General features: G+C 39.9%; 2 protein-coding genes across 3 annotated transcripts in view; one reads left to right on the top strand and one right to left on the bottom strand.

The window, feature by feature from the left end:
* Window positions 1–1,052: 1,052 nt before the first annotated feature.
* SPX (spexin hormone) lies at window positions 1,053–6,829 on the top strand. Its single transcript, XM_075088371.1, has 6 exons — window positions 1,053–1,058; window positions 1,975–2,055; window positions 2,180–2,237; window positions 3,662–3,724; window positions 4,372–4,455; window positions 6,771–6,829. Exons 1-6 carry the CDS (start codon window positions 1,053–1,055, stop codon window positions 6,827–6,829), a joined length of 351 nt encoding a protein of 116 aa, XP_074944472.1.
* A 3,669-nt stretch (window positions 6,830–10,498) lies between these two features.
* The window catches only part of GYS2 (glycogen synthase 2), a 56,572-nt gene continuing 48,172 nt past the window's right edge, over window positions 10,499–18,898 (bottom strand). For both annotated transcript variants that reach the window (XM_075113882.1, XM_075113874.1), the window contains exons 12-16: window positions 18,363–18,489; window positions 16,458–16,553; window positions 14,170–14,333; window positions 12,896–12,976; window positions 10,499–11,418 (exon numbers count right to left, since the gene is read on the bottom strand). In XM_075113882.1, coding sequence (XP_074969983.1) covers window positions 11,197–11,418; window positions 12,896–12,976; window positions 14,170–14,333; window positions 16,458–16,553; window positions 18,363–18,489 — 690 coding nt within the window. In that variant the 3' untranslated portion in view covers window positions 10,499–11,196. The remainder of the gene's footprint in view (window positions 11,419–12,895; window positions 12,977–14,169; window positions 14,334–16,457; window positions 16,554–18,362; window positions 18,490–18,898) is intronic.

Consider the following 18,898-nt stretch of genomic DNA (forward strand, 5'->3'; position numbering starts at 1 on the left):
ACCACAGGCTGGTCCTGTTTGTGAGGCTACTGCAGTAAGGTTTTTACTGGCCAGTCTTCTAATCAGCAGATTTCTGGCTCCTGTTTGCTTTGCTTCCCCTTCTGTTCCCCTCTCCCATTTTACAAAGGAAAAAATGAAGGAGCAGAGATGAAAACCCTAGCTACAGAACCAGCAAGGCTAGGCATCAGGCATTATTAGCCCTTTGCCTGAGGGCCACTATCCATGACTGTGATGAGTCGAACGATCAGTTAGAAGTAGCTTATGGAAATGCCTTCTCTGATTCCTTCTTCCTGCCTTTTTCCTGTTTACTGCTCAACTGCTTGACCTATTCAAGCCCATGATCTGGGCTTGTACTCCAACCAATCCATGAGACAGAAAAGTGTTTCTGACTATTAAGGGTTGGGGGTTTTTTTGGTGTGGTTTTTTTTTTTTTATTCAGCTTCATATTTTTACTGGTGTGTAAGAAAACTAGATACAAGAGATCGTTAGAGAAACAAACAAGAGACTGCATCCTCTAAAAGTATGCTAGGAATAACCACCAGCTAGCAACACTGAATAAGTCACCTTTTTCTTGGTGTTGGCATGTTATGGCTGGAGAGTAATTTACTAACTTTTCCAGCTCCCACAGTGCATAGCCTTCCGATATCTGTTAGATTATCCTAGGTAAACAGTCATCATCCATATTAATACCTGCTTCTGGCAGCGGTTATCGATCATCTAGCAAGAAGATGACGTATTGCAAAAGCACAGGGCTGATGCTGATGTACTCAGAAGTTATTCATCTGGCTAATGGGGTGCATCTCCAAGTGTATCCATCTTTCAATCATTTCCCTGGCTTCCTGCAAGACTACAGGTTTCCCTCAGGGGTCATCAGACCTTCTACTTCTCCATCTACAGGGCTGACAAGAGATCCCTTTAGACTCCTCCACCCTGCCACAGAAGGGGAGGGTTCCTTCATTCCGAAGATTTAAAAAGGGACCCCCAACCTGTAGGAGATCTTGTGATGCATTATCCCATGAAAAGAAGACTGAAGATTTTCCACTGAACTAAGTATGAAGGTGAGTGAGACTCTTCTGGTGTGTGGGAAACATTTAGTTTGCAATTTATGCTTTTTCATGTGACTATAATATTTAGGAACTGCAGGGGAGCTTAATAATTTTAACTTAAAAATAACCTGAGAGGAATATATATATAGTTATATTCAGTGTACTTGAAACAACTGCATTGAAAAAACATTAATAGCCTAATGTGCTCTCAAAAACGGGATGAAATAAACCCTTGTGAATCATAATGTTAGATGCTCTCTGTTGCCCGTCACAGTTATCAATGCATGAATAACTACATGATCTGTGCGAACAAGCTGAGATGCCACTTGTTCACAGAGGATTCATGCTCAATGCTTTTGTTTGCATACGCTGCATCAGTGAACAAACTCCAAGAATCAAAAAAGCCTCTCTCGTGACTCGTGTGTAATCTTGGTTGATGCAAATAGGATGCTAAGTTTAAAAACTTTCTTTTCCTGAGGAAGTAGTGATCGCTCTCTGGTTGGTTGGTTGGTCTGTTTGAATGGCAAGTCTCCTACATTTCCTTGTAGTCTAAACTCCATGATTCAAGGTCTGGTAAAATCAAGAAATACTTTGCATCATCTTCCCCCTCAGTTTGTACATTGTTCTCATTTCTGGAGGATCTAACATAGGAGCACAGGAGGTGCTTGCCTCGATGGCAGTTCTCACCAGTATGGAACTTCTATAGTTAATATGAGTAAAGAGAATAAAGTATGTTTGATTTAACATTCATCCTCCCATCAGATCACTGTGTATTGAAGCTGAAATAGCCACTGAGCAAGAGGAGGTTTGGCAGCAAGACAGGGAGAAAAGAGCAACTGGAAATACCCTCACATTTAGATGTGAGGTTGAGATGATCTACAGATCTGAAAGGCTTTTTCTGTACCTTGTGGTTCTTTGTTGTTCACAGGGACTGTGTAAGCTGACGGCACCTGCAATGGCACTCTTCCTGGCAGCATCCTTCATATCTTTCTCCTGGAGTGCTCCTCAGGTAAACAGCTTGCTCAGGCTGAATGTGCATTGTCCATGAATCTCACGGGCTGGTGTTGTTCAAGTATTTATACTAGTTAGTAATGGCACGCAACATTGACATGTCTCTTTTTTTTGGCATAAAGGCCCATTTGCAAAGGAGAAACTGGACTCCCCAGGCGATGCTCTATTTGAAGGGTGCACGTAAGTCCCAACCCATTTAAATTTTGAGGACATAACTTTCTCTACCAGTGGATTATTCGTGATCTGATTGGTTCCACACAAGCAGTAAATCCACAAGGATGCTGTGGAGGTAGAAGTTCTGAGGCCTGAAGGGATGTGCTAATTGTTATTTCTTCTTGTCTCTGAAACAGTGGCATTACCAGTATTGGTTTTTTTTTAAGAAATCGGGTAGAAGAAAGCAAGTATTAGAAGAAGAAAAGCAAAAAAAAGTACTGAAAATGTATAAAGTTCGAAGCTTGATTGTAAAAACTATTGGAAAAGCAGCTTCCTTACCTGAAAAATCTCAAAGGGGGGGTCTAAGACACACTGGATATAGTTATCATACCTTATTCTCATGCAGGCTTTATTATAACTTCTTCTCAAGCAATAGGAGAACACACATTCTTATTACAAGAACCTTGCATTAGAATTGGTATTAAGACCATAACCAACTTCTTCTGAGGAGAGCTTGGATGTCAGTGTTATCAACACACTGTGGTCTTAAGGATGTGCAAATAACTGTTTGAATTACTACTGTTAGTCCAGAGCTAAAAAGCATTAAATATAAAGATAAAATTAGATATTTTGTCCTTTGATGCAAACCCATGAAGTTTAACAGAAATATTAGTATTTTTAAAAATTCTATTCTGAATTGTTATTTCAAAATTTAAAACTATCAGGCAGGGTAGGTATTAAAAGAGTGAGAAAAATAGATTCCTTGAAATAATAAAAAATAATTGAACCTTATAATCCTGAGAGAAATGCAGAAGGGAGACAATACAAATAATAACAACACAAAATTAATATGGGCCCTAAACAACTATAAGTGTAACTGGAAGAAGTTCTGGTGACATTAATAAAACTCTTTCTATTCATAAAAGCAAAGAATCTGGCGCTTTTTCGTTTTGTTTTATTCTTCCAACTGAATAATGCACTGTGTTAATGTGCTATACAGACTTGTGTATCATTCTTATTGATGCATAGGAGGTAATGTGATTTTATTTTTTAGGTTTTTTTTCATTTTTAAATATAAATATCCCTTTGAAAGGCAATACTTTACAGTTCAGCAAAGAGATTGAAGGATCTTGACCATACAGCAGTCGAGGAAAGAATGAGGGAAAGACAGTAAATTCCTCCTTACGTGCAGTTCCTACAGCAGGTTAATACAAGAATGAAAAGTGCTGAAACACCAGTTCCATGGAATAAAGTATGTCTTCAGTGTTCCAGTTTAGGACGGGCTATTGCTAATTCAGAAACACCTCAGGACAGACTTATGCCTCCCATTTTATGTTTGTAGAAGTATTGCTGTAATTTTGTATTTTGAAGGGACTACTTTAGGGATTGTAAAGTAGGAAAGACAATAGATTTGGGAGGTTGCTTTCACCCTTCTCCCACTGCTTTTGTAGAAGGACGTCGATTCATCTCAGACGAGGGACAGCGAAAGGATCTGTATGACAGAATGCAGCTTGGTAAGTACCTGTGCACAGGTGTATGTAACACATCAGTCTTTCCTCAGATTACGGGAGAAATCTGTGGAAACTGGAGAGGATTTGTTTTCCTGGAGTAACACTCAAGGAAGCAGTTAAACTCCCTTTTGTTAGTTCCTTCATTCCAGAAAGCACATGATAAAGACTGACTTTCCTCTCTTGTGTACCTGGGTGACTTCATTTACATAAGTGATGGTCCAGACTGACCTGGCTGTTAAGTGGGATTATCATCAGTACCTTTGACTTTCTTTTTCCACTGGAAAAAATCATTCAAGTTATTAACTGTGCTGAACTGACAAATGACAAAAGTAGACAACTTTAATGCATGATAGACAATGTTTCTGGAGGAAACAGAATGTTATAGCAAAGTATGGAACATATGAAAAGAGAAAATGACCTTTTTACCTTCTAAGGGACTTTAAAACAGCCTCTTTGTAAAAAAGTTTGCTTGTCTCTTCTGTGTTAGATATTTATCAGGATGGTTTTGAGCAGAGAATGTTATAGAGTGAAGAAGACAACTATTTTTTTCTCTTTGGGTCTCTAGTTATAGAGATAAAAAAGCAAAGAACAAAATAAGTAAATGCCAGCAAACACTATCAAACTCTGCACCTCTGATTTTATAATTCTAGAAACACGCAGCCGAAACACAAATCCTTTATCTCTTCCTGAAGCTGCAGCACTGTTCCTTAGTTCCTTACGGAAAACACAAGAAGGTAAATGCATGTTTTGTCTAACCTGACTTTTTTTAAATGGGTTTTTCATTTACTAACAATTTAGTAAATTGATCTAAAAGGCTGGTTTGAACTGAGATATTATGCCACAGAGTGCATTGTGTTAGAGTGTACATTTGCACAGAATGTATCGTATGAGGGTGTACTTTTACACAGATTAGAACAAGAATTGGACAAATGTCAGTAGGTAAATTTTTGTATATTCTGCTTTTAATTTGCTTTTCAAATTTTTATTGGTTTAGATTCAAAGGAATGGCTATTTTGAATTGAAATTTCCAGAACAGAAATTTGCTGGGGCTCCTTTTTCTGCAGAATATTTTTTGTTTGTGAAATTTTCATTCCTCCATTGGCTCTTACGTCTTGGTGGAAAGGCTTAAAAGAATCCTAAACAGCCCCAGGAGAGGAGCTGTGGGATTCAAATCTGGCTCCTGAGAGTTCTGTTGCTGGTGCAGCTGAGAAGGGGTCGTAATGGTATTTAGAGGCAGAGCCCTGAGATATCGTGAAAAATCCCGTAATTCATTCATGTGTTCCCAGCCTCCCGGAGATATTGTCTAACCCTCCCATGTCTGTCTCCTCGCCACCTGCTATGTGCTTCCACTTCTCACTTCAGAACCTCAGAACCCATGTCTCCCTCCCACAATACCCCCCAGCAAAACCCAGGTAATGAGTCAGGCTTAAATAACTTGTGTTTCCTCATCTCCTTCACGCATATTGTGCCCGCTTAGAAGAGGACCCCTATCCTATGTTCCCCAGCTCCCTCACCCCACTAGAGTTCACCTTTCCACCCTAATAGAGTTCACCTTTCCTCCCTAGAGCAGCTTTCCTGCAAAGCCATTATCCTGAGCCCCTCACCATCTGATGCATACATACAGCTCAGCAGGCTGAGACCCTAAATCTATGCTATCCATGTCCTCTGTCTTTCTACCTTTCACCTCTTCAGGTAAATAGACTATTTTTTTGGAAGTGGAGCTGGGGACAGGGAGGCTGTAAAGGCAGGATACACCCTATAGTGCTGTGGAGAGTCCGTGCCATGCTCTGGCCCGGGGCTGCTGGGGAGGCTGTTGTAGCACATACAAGCCCAGGAGTTTGTCTAAATTAGGCTCTTCCCCTTTTTGTTTCAGGAAAGGGAGGAACCAGACATCGCTAGAAGCTATCTTTGTTTCTTACTGTCCTGGTTGTGAGCTCCATATTCAGACTGTTAACTTCTGTCATTGTGACAGGAATAAAAAGTGCTTTACTTGAATTAGGAAACGTGAAGTAAAACCCTAGTGAAATATGAGGCAGTTTTGTACCTTTCACATAGGTGAGTGGTAAGACAGGCCTGTTAACCGCCTAATCACCTTTGACATCATCAACAGTGTGTAATGAACAACTGCCTTGCCATCACTGCCGTATCACCTCTCCTTAGTTACCTGAAGCATGCAGCTTTCCTGAAACGAAAAGAGGGTGTGAGAAACACCTGACAGAATTTACCTGGTGCATGTGTAGATACGCTGTAATCACTCCTGTCTCCTCCACTTCCTAAAATTTCCCACTGTACATCACGTAGTGCTGGGGCTCTGCCCTCAGCTCTCTGTTCCCTGCCCTGGCGGAGCGCTGCTAACCGAAAAAATTCAGTGGCATTTTGACTGAGAGAAAAAGGCAGAATTAAAAATGAGCATAGTGCTTTGGACAAAATATATGAGAAGCTCTGAAGATAAATCAGTGAATGTGGCGTTTGTGTGCTAACAAAAAGAGAAAATGCTCTGAAGTTCAGGATCTGTACATTTTAGTGGCATTTTCCTGTCTGCTGTCGCTATTCCAGAGGACACAGTGGACAGCAGCAGCCCCCTAAAAAAAAGGTGACATATTGGAGAGAGCTAAGCAGAACTGGCAGCTTGTTTGAAAAATACTATGTGGAATAGCATTGCCATCGTTGTAATAGTGAGCAACACCACGGTCAAACCTGGGTAAGCCCTGCACTTTCAGAATATCACTTCCAGGTGATTTTAGAATCCTCTTGACTGAGAGAAAGGTGCAAATAAAGAACAAATATTTAACTCTGCGTGAAAAATTTGTGCCTTGTGCTGAGATATCCCTCTGGACGTGGGTTGTATCTTTGCTCTTCAGAACACAGAAAAATTCCTACATTTAAAATGAGAGAAGACATGACTATTTCTACAGATGCCTGCATCTCGTAGCGAAGCACATTACACTAGGCCTGTGCCTGAGGCACATCTGTCTCATGAAAACTTTGGCTGACTGAACTTTTCCTTTATCTACAGCTTATTTTTTCCCCGTTGTGTCTTGTCTTACAGTTGAAGACGAGAAGAGTGATCTCCCTGGCTACTTGACAGATAATCTATCAAATTGGTGAAATATTTCAAATTTCTTTAACATTCGTATTGCATATATCCTGAAATCATGATTTGTGTAAACACAGTATTTCATCCATCCTCGCTTAAGCTCCCAAAGGGTGATGTATATACTCATTGCAACATTTTGAATGCAAACTGATTAAAAGTTACTAGTTTAGTTAAGGAAATTATTTGTAAAGTTACTGCCTTGTTTAGATAATTTTGCCTGTCCCACCCGAAATTTAAAATACACTGTATCATCTTGCATGAAAAGATGATTTGAACTGTCTTTTTGGACAACTACTTCATTAAAAAGAATTTTTTCAATAGTCTTTGGGAAACCTTTTACCATCTTCCGCCCAGCTGTATATTGAAGCCTTTTTATTTCTGGTAAAGGTAGATTCCTTCACCACTCCACTGCTGGCCCTATAAGTTGCTGATGGTCAATAAAGTCAGTGAGATACTAAAACAATCCAGCTATTTCGGACTGCAAAGCAGATTTTTTTTTTTTTTTTTCCAGAAATCTGTCACTACAGTGAATAGGCAACAGCACTTACTTAGATCTCAGTGCTGCCCCGGTTACACGCATGCAGAAATGTGTGCGCTGAACAATCCTATTGAGCAAGTCCCACCGCATAAAGCCAGTGTGGGGGTAGGTCTTACAGGATCAGGGCCTCATTAATGACCGCGGCACGCGGTCACTGCTGTTGCCAGGAGGTGCAGTACCGCTGCAGCTAGTGGCGGTGTACTAGGTACAAATCCAGTCCCACACGGGACAACAGGCACGCAGAATATTAATTGCATTGTTACTGTACCGTTTTGTTAGCCTGGTTTTTGAGTGGCAAAACTGGAATTATACATAAATTGGTTAATTATTATTCCATGCTGATAAGGATTTATTTAACAGTATTTATGTAGTTTTGTAGTCTTACTGGAAAGCCCTCTGTAGTTCTCATGTAATTAAAAAGTAGCCACATGATTCTTGTGTCCAAGCAACTATGTTATATTTTTTTAACCTTTAACCGTAGTCATGCTCTTCATCTTTTAATGCTACTTTCCTCTGATCTCTCTCACGACACTGCTAATTAATTTTGTTAACTCACACTAACCATAATGTTGCTTCTCCTTGACACAAAGAAATGCAGCAGAAGGAACAGAGGAATTAATTTCTATCATGGGACTATAGGCACTTTCAGTAACTGTTTATAATCGATATCATTTCAGGGAGGAACATAAATGGAAAAAACAAAATGTCCTTGTTTGTTCATTTTTGAGCACTAATATATCTTTCAATGGCAGTATATGTTGTATGAAGGAATGCATTCTTAATGAAATTCATCTAAAGACCAATGGCATCCACCAGAACCATTTCATTAATTGCTCTTTGTTTCAAGCATACTCTGACATTCTCAGGTGCATCTAAGTTATTTTTCAGCATATTTTACAGTATGATCAGTCAGTGCTCAGACAAAAAGTAGAAGGCTTATACCTCCTTTGGTTTATTAGTATCGTGAAATTCATATGCCTCTAAATGTCCCAGAGGTACAAAAACTGTAATCTGGAACTGGAATCACATTCCCAGTTGACTGATTTTTGTATGTATTCCTGATCCCAGCCCACAAGCTTAAACAATTCTTTACAAATATCGTGAAATAGAATAAACATTCTCCCTTGTTGGTGGGCTGTTTGTGAAACCCTAATATTTTCAATCTGGCAGATAATTTCTTATGTAACAGATAGCTGCTACCGAGCTTGTCAAATGTCAGTAACTGTTAGAAATGTGTGGCATTTAAGTTAGGCAATCTGTCGCCTTGACTGAATGAAAAGCCTTTCCCTGTAACACAGCAAATATAAAAAGGCAGAGATGTTTTGCTGTAGTTAAATAGCCTTGCTACGGATGGCTAGTCCAAACATTCAAGGCAGAACTAAAATAAGCCCAGAGGCATGAGGCAGAGGTCACTCTGGGCACTGTGGGACCGTTTCTGAGAAGACTGGGCACAGTATTCACATCAGTCATATCTCAAAAGTTATGCACTTTCTGTCACCGGGCAGGTGCTCAAAGCACGTGAGCTCGCTGAAACAAACACAGCTGGATTTGTGCGAGATGTCATGCCAGATCTCTGCTCTTCCCAGGGAACTCAAACACCGTAAGCAGAGGAGCTGCAACCTGGGTCATACATGTTGCTTATTTTTCTCCTCTGGGACTTGTCCAGAAGGCACAAGTGTATCTGTCTCAGTGCAACCCTAGCAAAACCCTTCTGCTGTCAGCATTGCCCATGCTGTGCCTCCACCGCTTAGCGATATTTACAATATGTGTGTAGTGATCGTATCTTCCACCACTGCAGTGAAGCTGGGTCTGGAATGATGATAAAGAGAAGTTCACCAGCCCGCAGCTACTAGAACAATTTTAGGTGACAAAGGAAGTGCTGGATCACTCTCAGATGATGCTAATACAGTTTTGATGTCAAGGAATTTGTTTACTTCAGTAAAACAGTGCATTGAAATGCAAGCAATAACGTCAGATTTCTTGAAATGTTTTTATTTTGAAGAGAACTGTAACTTTCAGTCAATTTCCCCTTTAAATGGTCTTTTGTTGGGACTCTCAGCCATTGCATTCTTTGGCTCTGCAAGGGAACTTTGATTAAAAGCACTTTGGGGAAGAATGTATATTTCTGAACTCACAAAATGCAGTTGTTCTCCACTTAGTAAACTGTATGAAGGAAAATATTGGCAGTATCTTTGTTTACACCACTTCCATAAGAAAAATAACTACTCATTGTTTTCATTACTTTTAAAATAGCTAAAAAATAGTGGCTCCTTTTAAATCCAGTGAAGTTTTCGCCATGAAAGCCTGAACCTGTCTTCTGAGAATAGTTATTCTTTCAGGTTTCCAAATCTGTTTAAGAATGCAAGTTCAAATTTAGAATTGATTTTAGGTGGCCAAAAATACAAATAGGCACCTAATCACTTCTGTTCTATATGGCCTATAGTAAGAACCACGTCACTAAATGTTGGTTAAGCGTTTGAAAGGTAGGTGTCTAATCGAAGTTGGACATCTAGGCTCCCCCTGGGATTGACAGTGAAGGTAAATACCTCCAAAGGTTACATCGTCCTACCTGCCAAAGAATAGGCCAAATCGATTCCTGGAAATTTCTCTTCTTGAACAGCAAGAAAAATTCTTGATGCACAAACTTCTAAATTAAAGATAAATCTCTTTCCTAATGTCTTCATGTCAAGATCTACTTCGGAAGAGCATGTTCAGGCCCTCTCTGCATATCTAGGAATTTAAATACTTTCAAAAGCTTTCTGTAAGGCAAATGAAATGTCTAGTTCTCCTTGTGAAGTTCAGTTTTTCCCCAAGCACTTTGAAGTTTCAGGTGCTTTTCAAAATTACATCTGTGGGGCAGATGTGTTCTTGGAATTCTTTTACCTTATTTGTTATGACTAGATCTCTTCTAGAAGACGTGAAATAGACCATGGGCTAATGGGCTAATTGGAAGAACTAGAGTTACTCATCTTTGAACGTTGTCCCATTGCTCTATGGCATGTACGTTTGTCTGCACGGGAAGGTGTTAAGGAAATTTTGTTGTTCTCTAGCTGAGTCACATTAATTTCTTCCCAAACTAGTTTGTTAGCAGACTTAGAATCCAAGGCAAGATGAAAACAATGAGAGAGACATACTAGAGAAATCAGAAAATACACGGTCTGCTGTTTATTATGGGTCTAAATGACTTCATAAAGATGACTTCATTTGTCTTTCAAATTCAAATGCCCACTGCATAAGACTTTATATAGTTCCACAGGAAGTATGTTTTACCACTGGATCAAGACACTTCTGTGTGCTGTAAAAAATGTTTTAAATGATGTAAGCTTACAATAAACAGCATAAGAAAAAAGAAAAAACATTTTCTTTTCAGTGTACCTTTTTAAACCCTGCCAAGGTTTCCCCAGTGTAACACTTTTTTTCTCTAAATCTTTGAGCTCTCTCTTAAAGTTCGTGTTAGTTTAGAAGGGAAAAGGAGGAACATAAATGAAGCAGAAATACATTTGGGACACCCATAATGGAGCTATCAGCATTGACTATGATTAATATAGATAATTATGTAGATAAAGGTATGATCTGCAGTCTGTATAAGCTCCTGCGGGCACTGTTGCATTCTAGGTTTATTAAGCTTGAGAAATCCCTTCTACCTCAAAGGGGCACAGACAAATTGTCATTTAAACTATGTTCAAGGTGAAACAATGTTAGTCTTTCCAACAGTGTAGCTCAAGTAACATTTAAGATTCCTCTAATTTTATCACACTGTTCTTAACACAAAACTCGCCAAGCCTACAGGAGAAACTGTTGAATGGATGGAGAGACCCTGCCAGGGTGAAAGCAACAAATTCAGTTCCTGTACTCTCCATGTTGCTTCTTTTTTCCTTGCGGCAATACTCCAAGGGAAAAGGGAGACTTGATGTTCTGTCTATCCCTTTCGGCTTCCTCATCCTCGTCATATCTTTCATCCTCATCTTCATCTTCGCCTTCACTATGGTGAGGGCTGGAATGCTGAGAGACAGAAGGTGATGGTGGCACTGATGAAGGCCTGGGGTACCTGAAACCTTCCGTCTGGCAGAGAGAGAAGCAAGTTGTATGTATTATCACAGTGTTCTTCAGTTGGTTGTATAGAGCAATTTAAGGCTATCAACACTTCAAAGGAAAACAATGGTGTGGCGTAAGCTAGACCTGCTCTGCACTCTAAAATTAAACTGCCTTGAACCCAGACCCCCTCAGTCCTCCTCCACCACTAAGTACACACTTGTATGGCAGTGATCTTTACAATATGCTGCCCTTCCAGCACTGCTTTTTGCAAAATATGACTATCTTTATTGAGGCTTAAAACCATCAACACAACACAAAATCCTTCTGTACTCTGTAGTCAGAATATTCTAACTGAAAGTCAGAATTCAGTCCGAAGTTTAAAAACTCTTTTCTAGTTATAATGTCACTATCTGCAAAACAAGAACCAAGCAAGGGATTTTGGCCTGAGCGTCCTTTCTCCACCTTATTTTAAAAAAATTAGTTGTTCTCTGGAGGTGTCTGGAGGTTGGGTTTCAAATAACATGGTTCTTAAACTGGATCTGAGCAGGCTCCCTCCTCAAATCAGTGCCGTCGTGGACTATGCAAGAACTCTTTGAAGGCATGCCTTTACACTGACCCCTTGGAGTTCCAGCCACAGCCTCCTCCTCACATACCATGTTTAGATGATGGCAATACTTTGCCTTGCTTTCCCTAGAACATCCTTTCCCAGCTTCCCTTCTATCTGGTTTGTGCAGAACGTCTCCATAGCATTTATCATAGAATAAAAGAATCGTTTATGTTGGAAAAGACCTTTAAGATCATCAAATCCAACCATTAACCCAGCACTGCCAAGTCCAGCACTTCACTGGACAGCCTGTTCCAATGCTTAACAACCCTTTCAGTGAATAAATTTTTCCTAATATCCAGTCAAATACTCCCCTGGTGCAAATTGAGGTCATTTCCTCTCACCCTATCACTTGTTACTTGAGAGAAGAGACTGACACCCACCTCACTACAACCTCCTTTCAGGTAGTTGTAGAGAGTGGTAAGGTCTCTCCTGAGCCTCCTTTTCTCCAGGCTAATCAATCCCAGTTCCCTCAGCTGCTCCTAAGACTTGGGCTTTAGGCTCTTCACCAGCCTTGTTGTTGCCCTTCTTTGGACATGCTCCAACACCTCAAACAGAAGCAAATTAGAAGCTGCCACTTTTCTAATAGGAACTTCAAGAGCCGGTTCCTCTGCTGGTCTAAAGTGGCACAGTCCCATCCAGGTCACTATAAATCACCTGAATGATGGTTCCTGTATTGCACCTTGTACTCCTACTGTTTGCATCTAATAGCATTACAACTCCTGACAGGAGCTTGTGTCTATAACTTGTTAAGCTTTTAACTATGAGTTTCTACTTCCCTTCAGTTAAAACAAAACTTGCAAACTCTCTTCTCTCTCACACACACATGCACTCTCTTTCTTTCTTTCTTTGTAAAGTAGCTAAAATGCAGATGAACTCATCTCCAAAAGCAGACTTTACCTTTGGTGGAGCACTTGGTTCCATCTCAAATTTATCTGGGAATGTTCTGCTGAGGGCCAAGTGTCTGGCATGGATGTAATACTGCAACATAAAAGAAGAAGCCTGTACAAGTCAAGGAAGTCTTGGGTAGAATTTAAGCAGGAGAAAAGGGAACATAAAATGAGAGTCTTCTAAAAGATGATGCTGAACAAAGGCTAAACATGTTTTCAGCTAAGGATAATTGAACTGATATCACTGCTTGTAACGAACACATTGCTGTGAAGTAGTGAGCCATTCATGTTAGATTCACATTGAAGTAGAGTCTGGAACAGAAGCTGCATAAGTTTTCTGTACGACTAAGATATATCAAGATGGAAACCAGCACTTGTCTCGATCAGTGTAGTTCTTAGCAGTGATAGGTATTCTTTCTCCCTCTAGACAGAACTGGCTCTTTTTTAACCAGGAAAATTTACATCTTTAAGTGTGCATGTGCATACACATAAACTTTGGATGCGTCCTTGCATAGGAAGCATGTGTAACAGTTACGGAGAAGTAACATTTATGAGTTTACCGAGGCCTGGTATTCCAGAATTTGGCAAAAATATTTATGGATCCACTATATTCATGAGTCTCCATCACATGCATCAAAAAAATAGCTTCTTGTGTCAGGGTCTTATGCTGTGTTGGGAACCATATAAACAGAAAGGTTCTCACACAGGTATCAGAGCCAGACAAGGTCCAAAATAGTTACAAAACTGATATGTGTGCATCCACTTCTTTGCTCCTGTGGACTTGAGAATACTGCTTCACTGCTATCTTCATAGTAGGTGGTTCTGCAGTGTTTTCTGTATCAAATTAAAAACAGCATTTTGCCTTTAAGGCACAGATGTAGTTTAGGAGTGTTAAGGAGCCACAAGGCCCAGCAGCATTTTAGGAAGAACAGGTAGGATTTTTGAAAGAGTCCAGATGACTTCGGACCACAAATCCTACTTAGTGTAGAGTTGCCAGTGCTGTCAGAGACACAAGCTTTTTACATTGTCTTTAGCACAAGGATTACAAAGACCTCAGTGTGTCCAGCTTCTGCTCTAACCTATTCAGTTAAGTCATGTGTCTCCTTACCACTGGAGAATGGAAGCATTAGACTGAAGTGTAAACGCAGGCTTTGCCTCTATCGCCTTTGAGAGGTGCTTTTCAGAACAGGGATGTTTTCTTGCATTGTAGCATGACACTGAAGGCTGCTAGTTAGGCCTGTGTGTCTGGAATTTTTAATACCTCTATTACATAGTTTCACACACCCTGCCGAGGTATCTCCAGTCCAACAGATCTGAGAGCCTCTCAGTTCGGTTTCTTTGGATGATCCTCTGGCGACGGGACTGCTGACAAAATCCATATAGGAACTGAGTCAACTGGTTGCATGATTCATCAGGTGAGCGGAACCTCCTGTCAACTATGTAGATGCCTGAAGGACACAGAAAAGGTGAAGATGAGTGGAACTGAAAATGGGTTCTGACTTCTTACATTTCCCTTCTACCCTCTATCACGTAGTCTTACAAACATTATATGTATTACATGTTCTTTTTAATGTTAGAAGGCAGCTATAACTGGAACATTTGTTACTATTCTGATGGAAAGGAAAACTGCAGAGAAATATGTACTTTTTATTTTAATTTTCTTTACCTTTCAGGCTGAAATTCAGCAAATTATTCAAAACTCAGGGGCTTTGCTTTTGTTGTGTATGTCCAAAAGGATTCAAGAGTTTCTGGAAAAAGACGTATTTATTTTATCTGCCATAATTTTTAAAATACTGACTGCTTAAAAAAAAAAATGTAGTGCTTTCCTAGTTTGCAGTAGGATTTAGAAGTGTGGATGGTCAGAATCAGCCTGTACGAGAGAGGCTGTGTTTTCTGTAGAAATACAACTGTTTCCATAGAGATAGCTAACTTGCATACATTAGTCAATACATAATTCTGGCAGAGGGAGGACCAAGGTAAACTTTGTCTCTATGTAGTTTGTTGTCATCAATACTTTATTCTTGCCACCTTCCTTACACCAGGGTGTTGGGAAAAAGAGGGTACTAGACCTCAGATATCTTAATGGACAAGACAGACACACAACCACCTTAACTGAAGGGCCTGGTATCCAGGCAGGAATGTACAGTAAGTTACATCAATGCTTACATCTATGTTTTGGTAGAGAAGAGCAAGTGACCTGTGCTCTTGGTCTGTGACCTTTCTGAAGGTGTAACCAAAGTGATGAAATTAATCAACCAGGGATGTTGTTATATTATGGGAACATGGGGTGTACGAATCAGTGTATCTGTTGATCTGTATTTTAGTCTCTAGGTAATCATTAATGTGAATGAAACAATAGACAATATGCTTCTGTCAGAAAAGGATGACAAAATGTGGTTTCGTGTAGTGGACTGAGAAAACTGGCCAGGACTGCCAAGATTAAGAGCCAAGTAGGTAAAAGGTAATCCCAGCAGGGGGAGATCGCGACCACTGACTCACGGACCACCAACCCAAGTAACACCACCTACTCAGAAGAGAACAATGGATAAGGACAACTGAGCCTGCGCAGCAATTTACACATGAAGCAAGCAAGTTTGTTCCAATCACCAAAGAGAATAATATCGAATATGTGTGGATAAAATGAATATGTATATTTTTAGTCTATATAAATCACATGAGAAGGTGTGTAAGGTATGCACGTTAGGCAGAGTGAACCCCCGTGCATCCGGCGCCATGAATAAAGAACGCCTGCTCTTTAATACTAAATTGGTGTTAAAGAGTTGTTTCTGATTTTACTGTGTTTTTTGGTAACAAAGGCTCTCAAAGACATGTCTACCCAGGCAGGCAGGCAGGCATAGTTATATTTTGCAAATGGCTCGACCCTGCCCCTAGGTCAGGGCATAGCTGGGACTAGTGTGGAGCTGTCATTGCCTGGTTGTGCAGACAAGCCAAGGTACTCAGAAAGAGGCCCTAGTCTCGGCACATTTCCAATATTGGCCTGCCTGATGCACCAGGAGCTGGCTACCCTCCTCCTCACCACAATCCAATAATGAACGATTTCTAAACCCTTATTAGCAGATTCTTATTTGTAAGTAGGTTCCTTTTATTTTCACAGGTTTATTTTTTAGCCTACATGATAATTTACTCTTTGTTTGGTGGGGGCAATTTCCAGTGGCCTCAAAGACCCGGTACATCCTTCTTGGACTTTTCAAAGAGAAGCAGATTTTCGTTGCTTCTTTTGAAAGGCTCAAAGTGTTGCACTGTAACCAGAGGCATTAAAGGGAAGCGCTGGGAGACTCTAGAGTAGTTTGAGGAGCTTTGAGTTCGGAAGGATAAAGTAGGCGAAACATTAAAGGGAGACAAAAGAGAGAGAACTTGGAAAGGGTTTGGATAAATACAAAAGCTTGAATGGCTGGTTCAACATTCTGAGATATTCAGAGCTCTGAATATATTCTCCCAATGAACTCCATTGCACTAGTGAAAGCACAAAATTGAGGATCAACAGCATTGTTGCTGTGCTTTTGCTTTCCTAACTCAGAGGCGGTAATTTGATATGGTGTTAAAAATTTTACCATAAGCCGCTGGGTCAGAGACATGTTCCTGCATGAAACAGCCGAATCCAGAAAGGTTTGTGGTTACACTGGGAATGCCCATCACAGTACATTCAGCTGCCGAAAGAAACAGACAAAAAGTGTTTCAGGTCAATATGCTTTGAATGGTTTCACCTTGAGAGAAAAGAAGAAAAAGAAACAGGCAGACAGAAGGTCCCATAACACTAGAGCTGCTCTGAAAATGTCAAGTGAAAACAATTATGCTTTGTTGCGGATTTGGAGAAAAAGAAAAAAGAAAGAAAGAAAAAGAAATTTTAAAAAGCAAGTTTCACACTGTTTTTGCAAACATATCTTTGTCTTTCCCAGCAGTCAAGTGCTTGAACAGAGAACTCCAATATACATTCTGGACTGTTTGTTTGGATTTTAAATTGAAGCCTGTTGTACAGATATGTCCACTAGTTGTTCACAACTATTTACAAAAGGGAATCTCTTAAGTGCAGGAGCATGTTAAATTTTGTATTTTGATATTCATTGTTTGTGAACTGGTCCCTACAACAAGAAAAAGACCCCCAACAAACCCCATCATTAACTTAGGACTGCATTCAAAGTAGACATAGGGCTAGTTTTACAAAATTAGGAAAACTTTGCATCTTTTGTAGTTATTTCTGTCATTGCTGTGGCTAAGGATAACTGTTTACTCAGGCTTAAAGAGTTTTTGCTAGTGAACATAAGCCTAATCTAAGACAGCATACGGCTAAAGTAAATGGTCTTTGAAATTCTGAAAGCCATCTACATGGCTTTCATTCATATGACAATAAAACTGGTGTCTATAAAACAGAGCTTTAAATCTACCTTAAAAACATCACTTTTTGTTTCTGGGAGAATTAAATGGGTATCAACAAAGAGAATCACTTTTGCACTAGTAAAGGGAACTATCCTTTTAACTGGTGTAAATTGAAACTTTCCTCAAAACTGCTAAGTACCAGTCTAACTTTTCTGACTGGGTTACTTTAATGTACACTTCAAAATCATCCCTGGCTGTCACACTTTCTCTATACCTTAGCTGAGATTAGAACAGGAAGAGAAACTGCTGGAATTCAAGACAGTTGTCTTACTTGGAATTGAATAGCTTTCTTAATTGGCGAGAAATAGCTCTGGAGTATTACTAAATTTGCAAAATTTCTATTCTGATGCATTGGCTTGCAATAAATGCTCTCCAGAGGGGCACCCCGACTTTCAGATGTGTATCAAGACTACAGAAGGTATTTTGGAGCACATAAAAAACACAGGCACCTAGGCTTTGATCTTCATAGGCATTCAAATTCATAGTTTGCACTGATTTCGTTCAGGTGTTGAGTGCCTTTTGTAAAGCTGGGCCAATATTTTTTTCTGTCAGAACTACATGCTCTCTATCTTTAGAAATTTCCATTTAATTCTGTGAAATTGTCTACCACTGCATGTATTTGTGGTAAATATCTTAAATATGGTGTTACATAATTCTATCAAACTTAATTGTTATCTTGAATTAAATCCACTGAAGTACGTCAGCAGGCAGCAGCAGATTTCTTGCACTACTTTTTTCACTATGTACATTCCTCTAAATCTTCTTTTAAAATCCTTGAATCAAGTTAAGAATTAAGTTTAAAAAATTATTTTTTTTTTCTAAAGCCACAGAAAATCAAAAGATTACATGTTAGTACGGGAAAGGGTCCAGCGCAGGGACAAATGTGAGTAGTTGTCAGTCAGTAGGTGCCATTTTATACCACCTGGCCCCCAAATATTGCCAGCAGTAAGACCTTTGCACTGCAGAAGAAACAGAGCCAAAAGAGTTTTTTCAGCACTCCAGAAGAAACTGCCTGCAAAGCTATTCTGCATCAGAGGAGTGGGTTTTCATCTTTTGATAACAGTTGTGTACAGATTGCCTACCTGGAGTGTAGCCCCATGGTTCATAGTATGATGGAAATACACCAAGGTGGCAGCCTCTAACGAACTCCTCATAGTCCAAGGGCAGCAATGGGCTTGTTGAAGAAAGGAATTCTGGATGTAGGATCACCTGAGTATTCAAAATGTACATTAGAGGTGAAAGAAAACGATCACCAATACCTTCTAATTACCAATAAGCTTAAGCAATTTCTTCGCTCTGGTCTTTCCCTGAGTATCTGGACAACACCCCCTTTGCCCATCTGTTATCTAATTCACTTCCCACACTAAAATGTATCCTGCCTGTGTGCAGTCTTGTGCTGGAAATAGTACTGATAACAAACCTTTTTTCTGGACAGGTCTTCACATATTTCCTTGTTGATCGAGGAAGACCATGTGCATTGAGAATTATGCCTAAGGCTGTGGCATTTAGTAATACTAAATTGATTCTCTTGGTCTGTTGTACCAAGGTACAGAGTATTGGGATGTCTCATTCCAGAGGAGGACTCAGGAGGATATAGTACTTCTGAGCTTCACAGCAT

The sequence above is a fragment of the Phalacrocorax aristotelis genome, chromosome 1 (genome assembly GCF_949628215.1).
Source record: "Phalacrocorax aristotelis chromosome 1, bGulAri2.1, whole genome shotgun sequence".
NCBI classification, from domain to species: Eukaryota; Metazoa; Chordata; class Aves; order Suliformes; family Phalacrocoracidae; genus Phalacrocorax; species Phalacrocorax aristotelis.

Coding starts and splice junctions, on each gene's coding strand:
- SPX (XM_075088371.1), top strand. Junction 3,725..4,371: donor GTATGACAGAATGCAGCTTG/GTAAGTACCTGT, acceptor TTATAATTCTAG/AAACACGCAGCCGAAACACA. Junction 4,456..6,770: donor CTTACGGAAAACACAAGAAG/GTAAATGCATGT, acceptor CTTGTCTTACAG/TTGAAGACGAGAAGAGTGAT.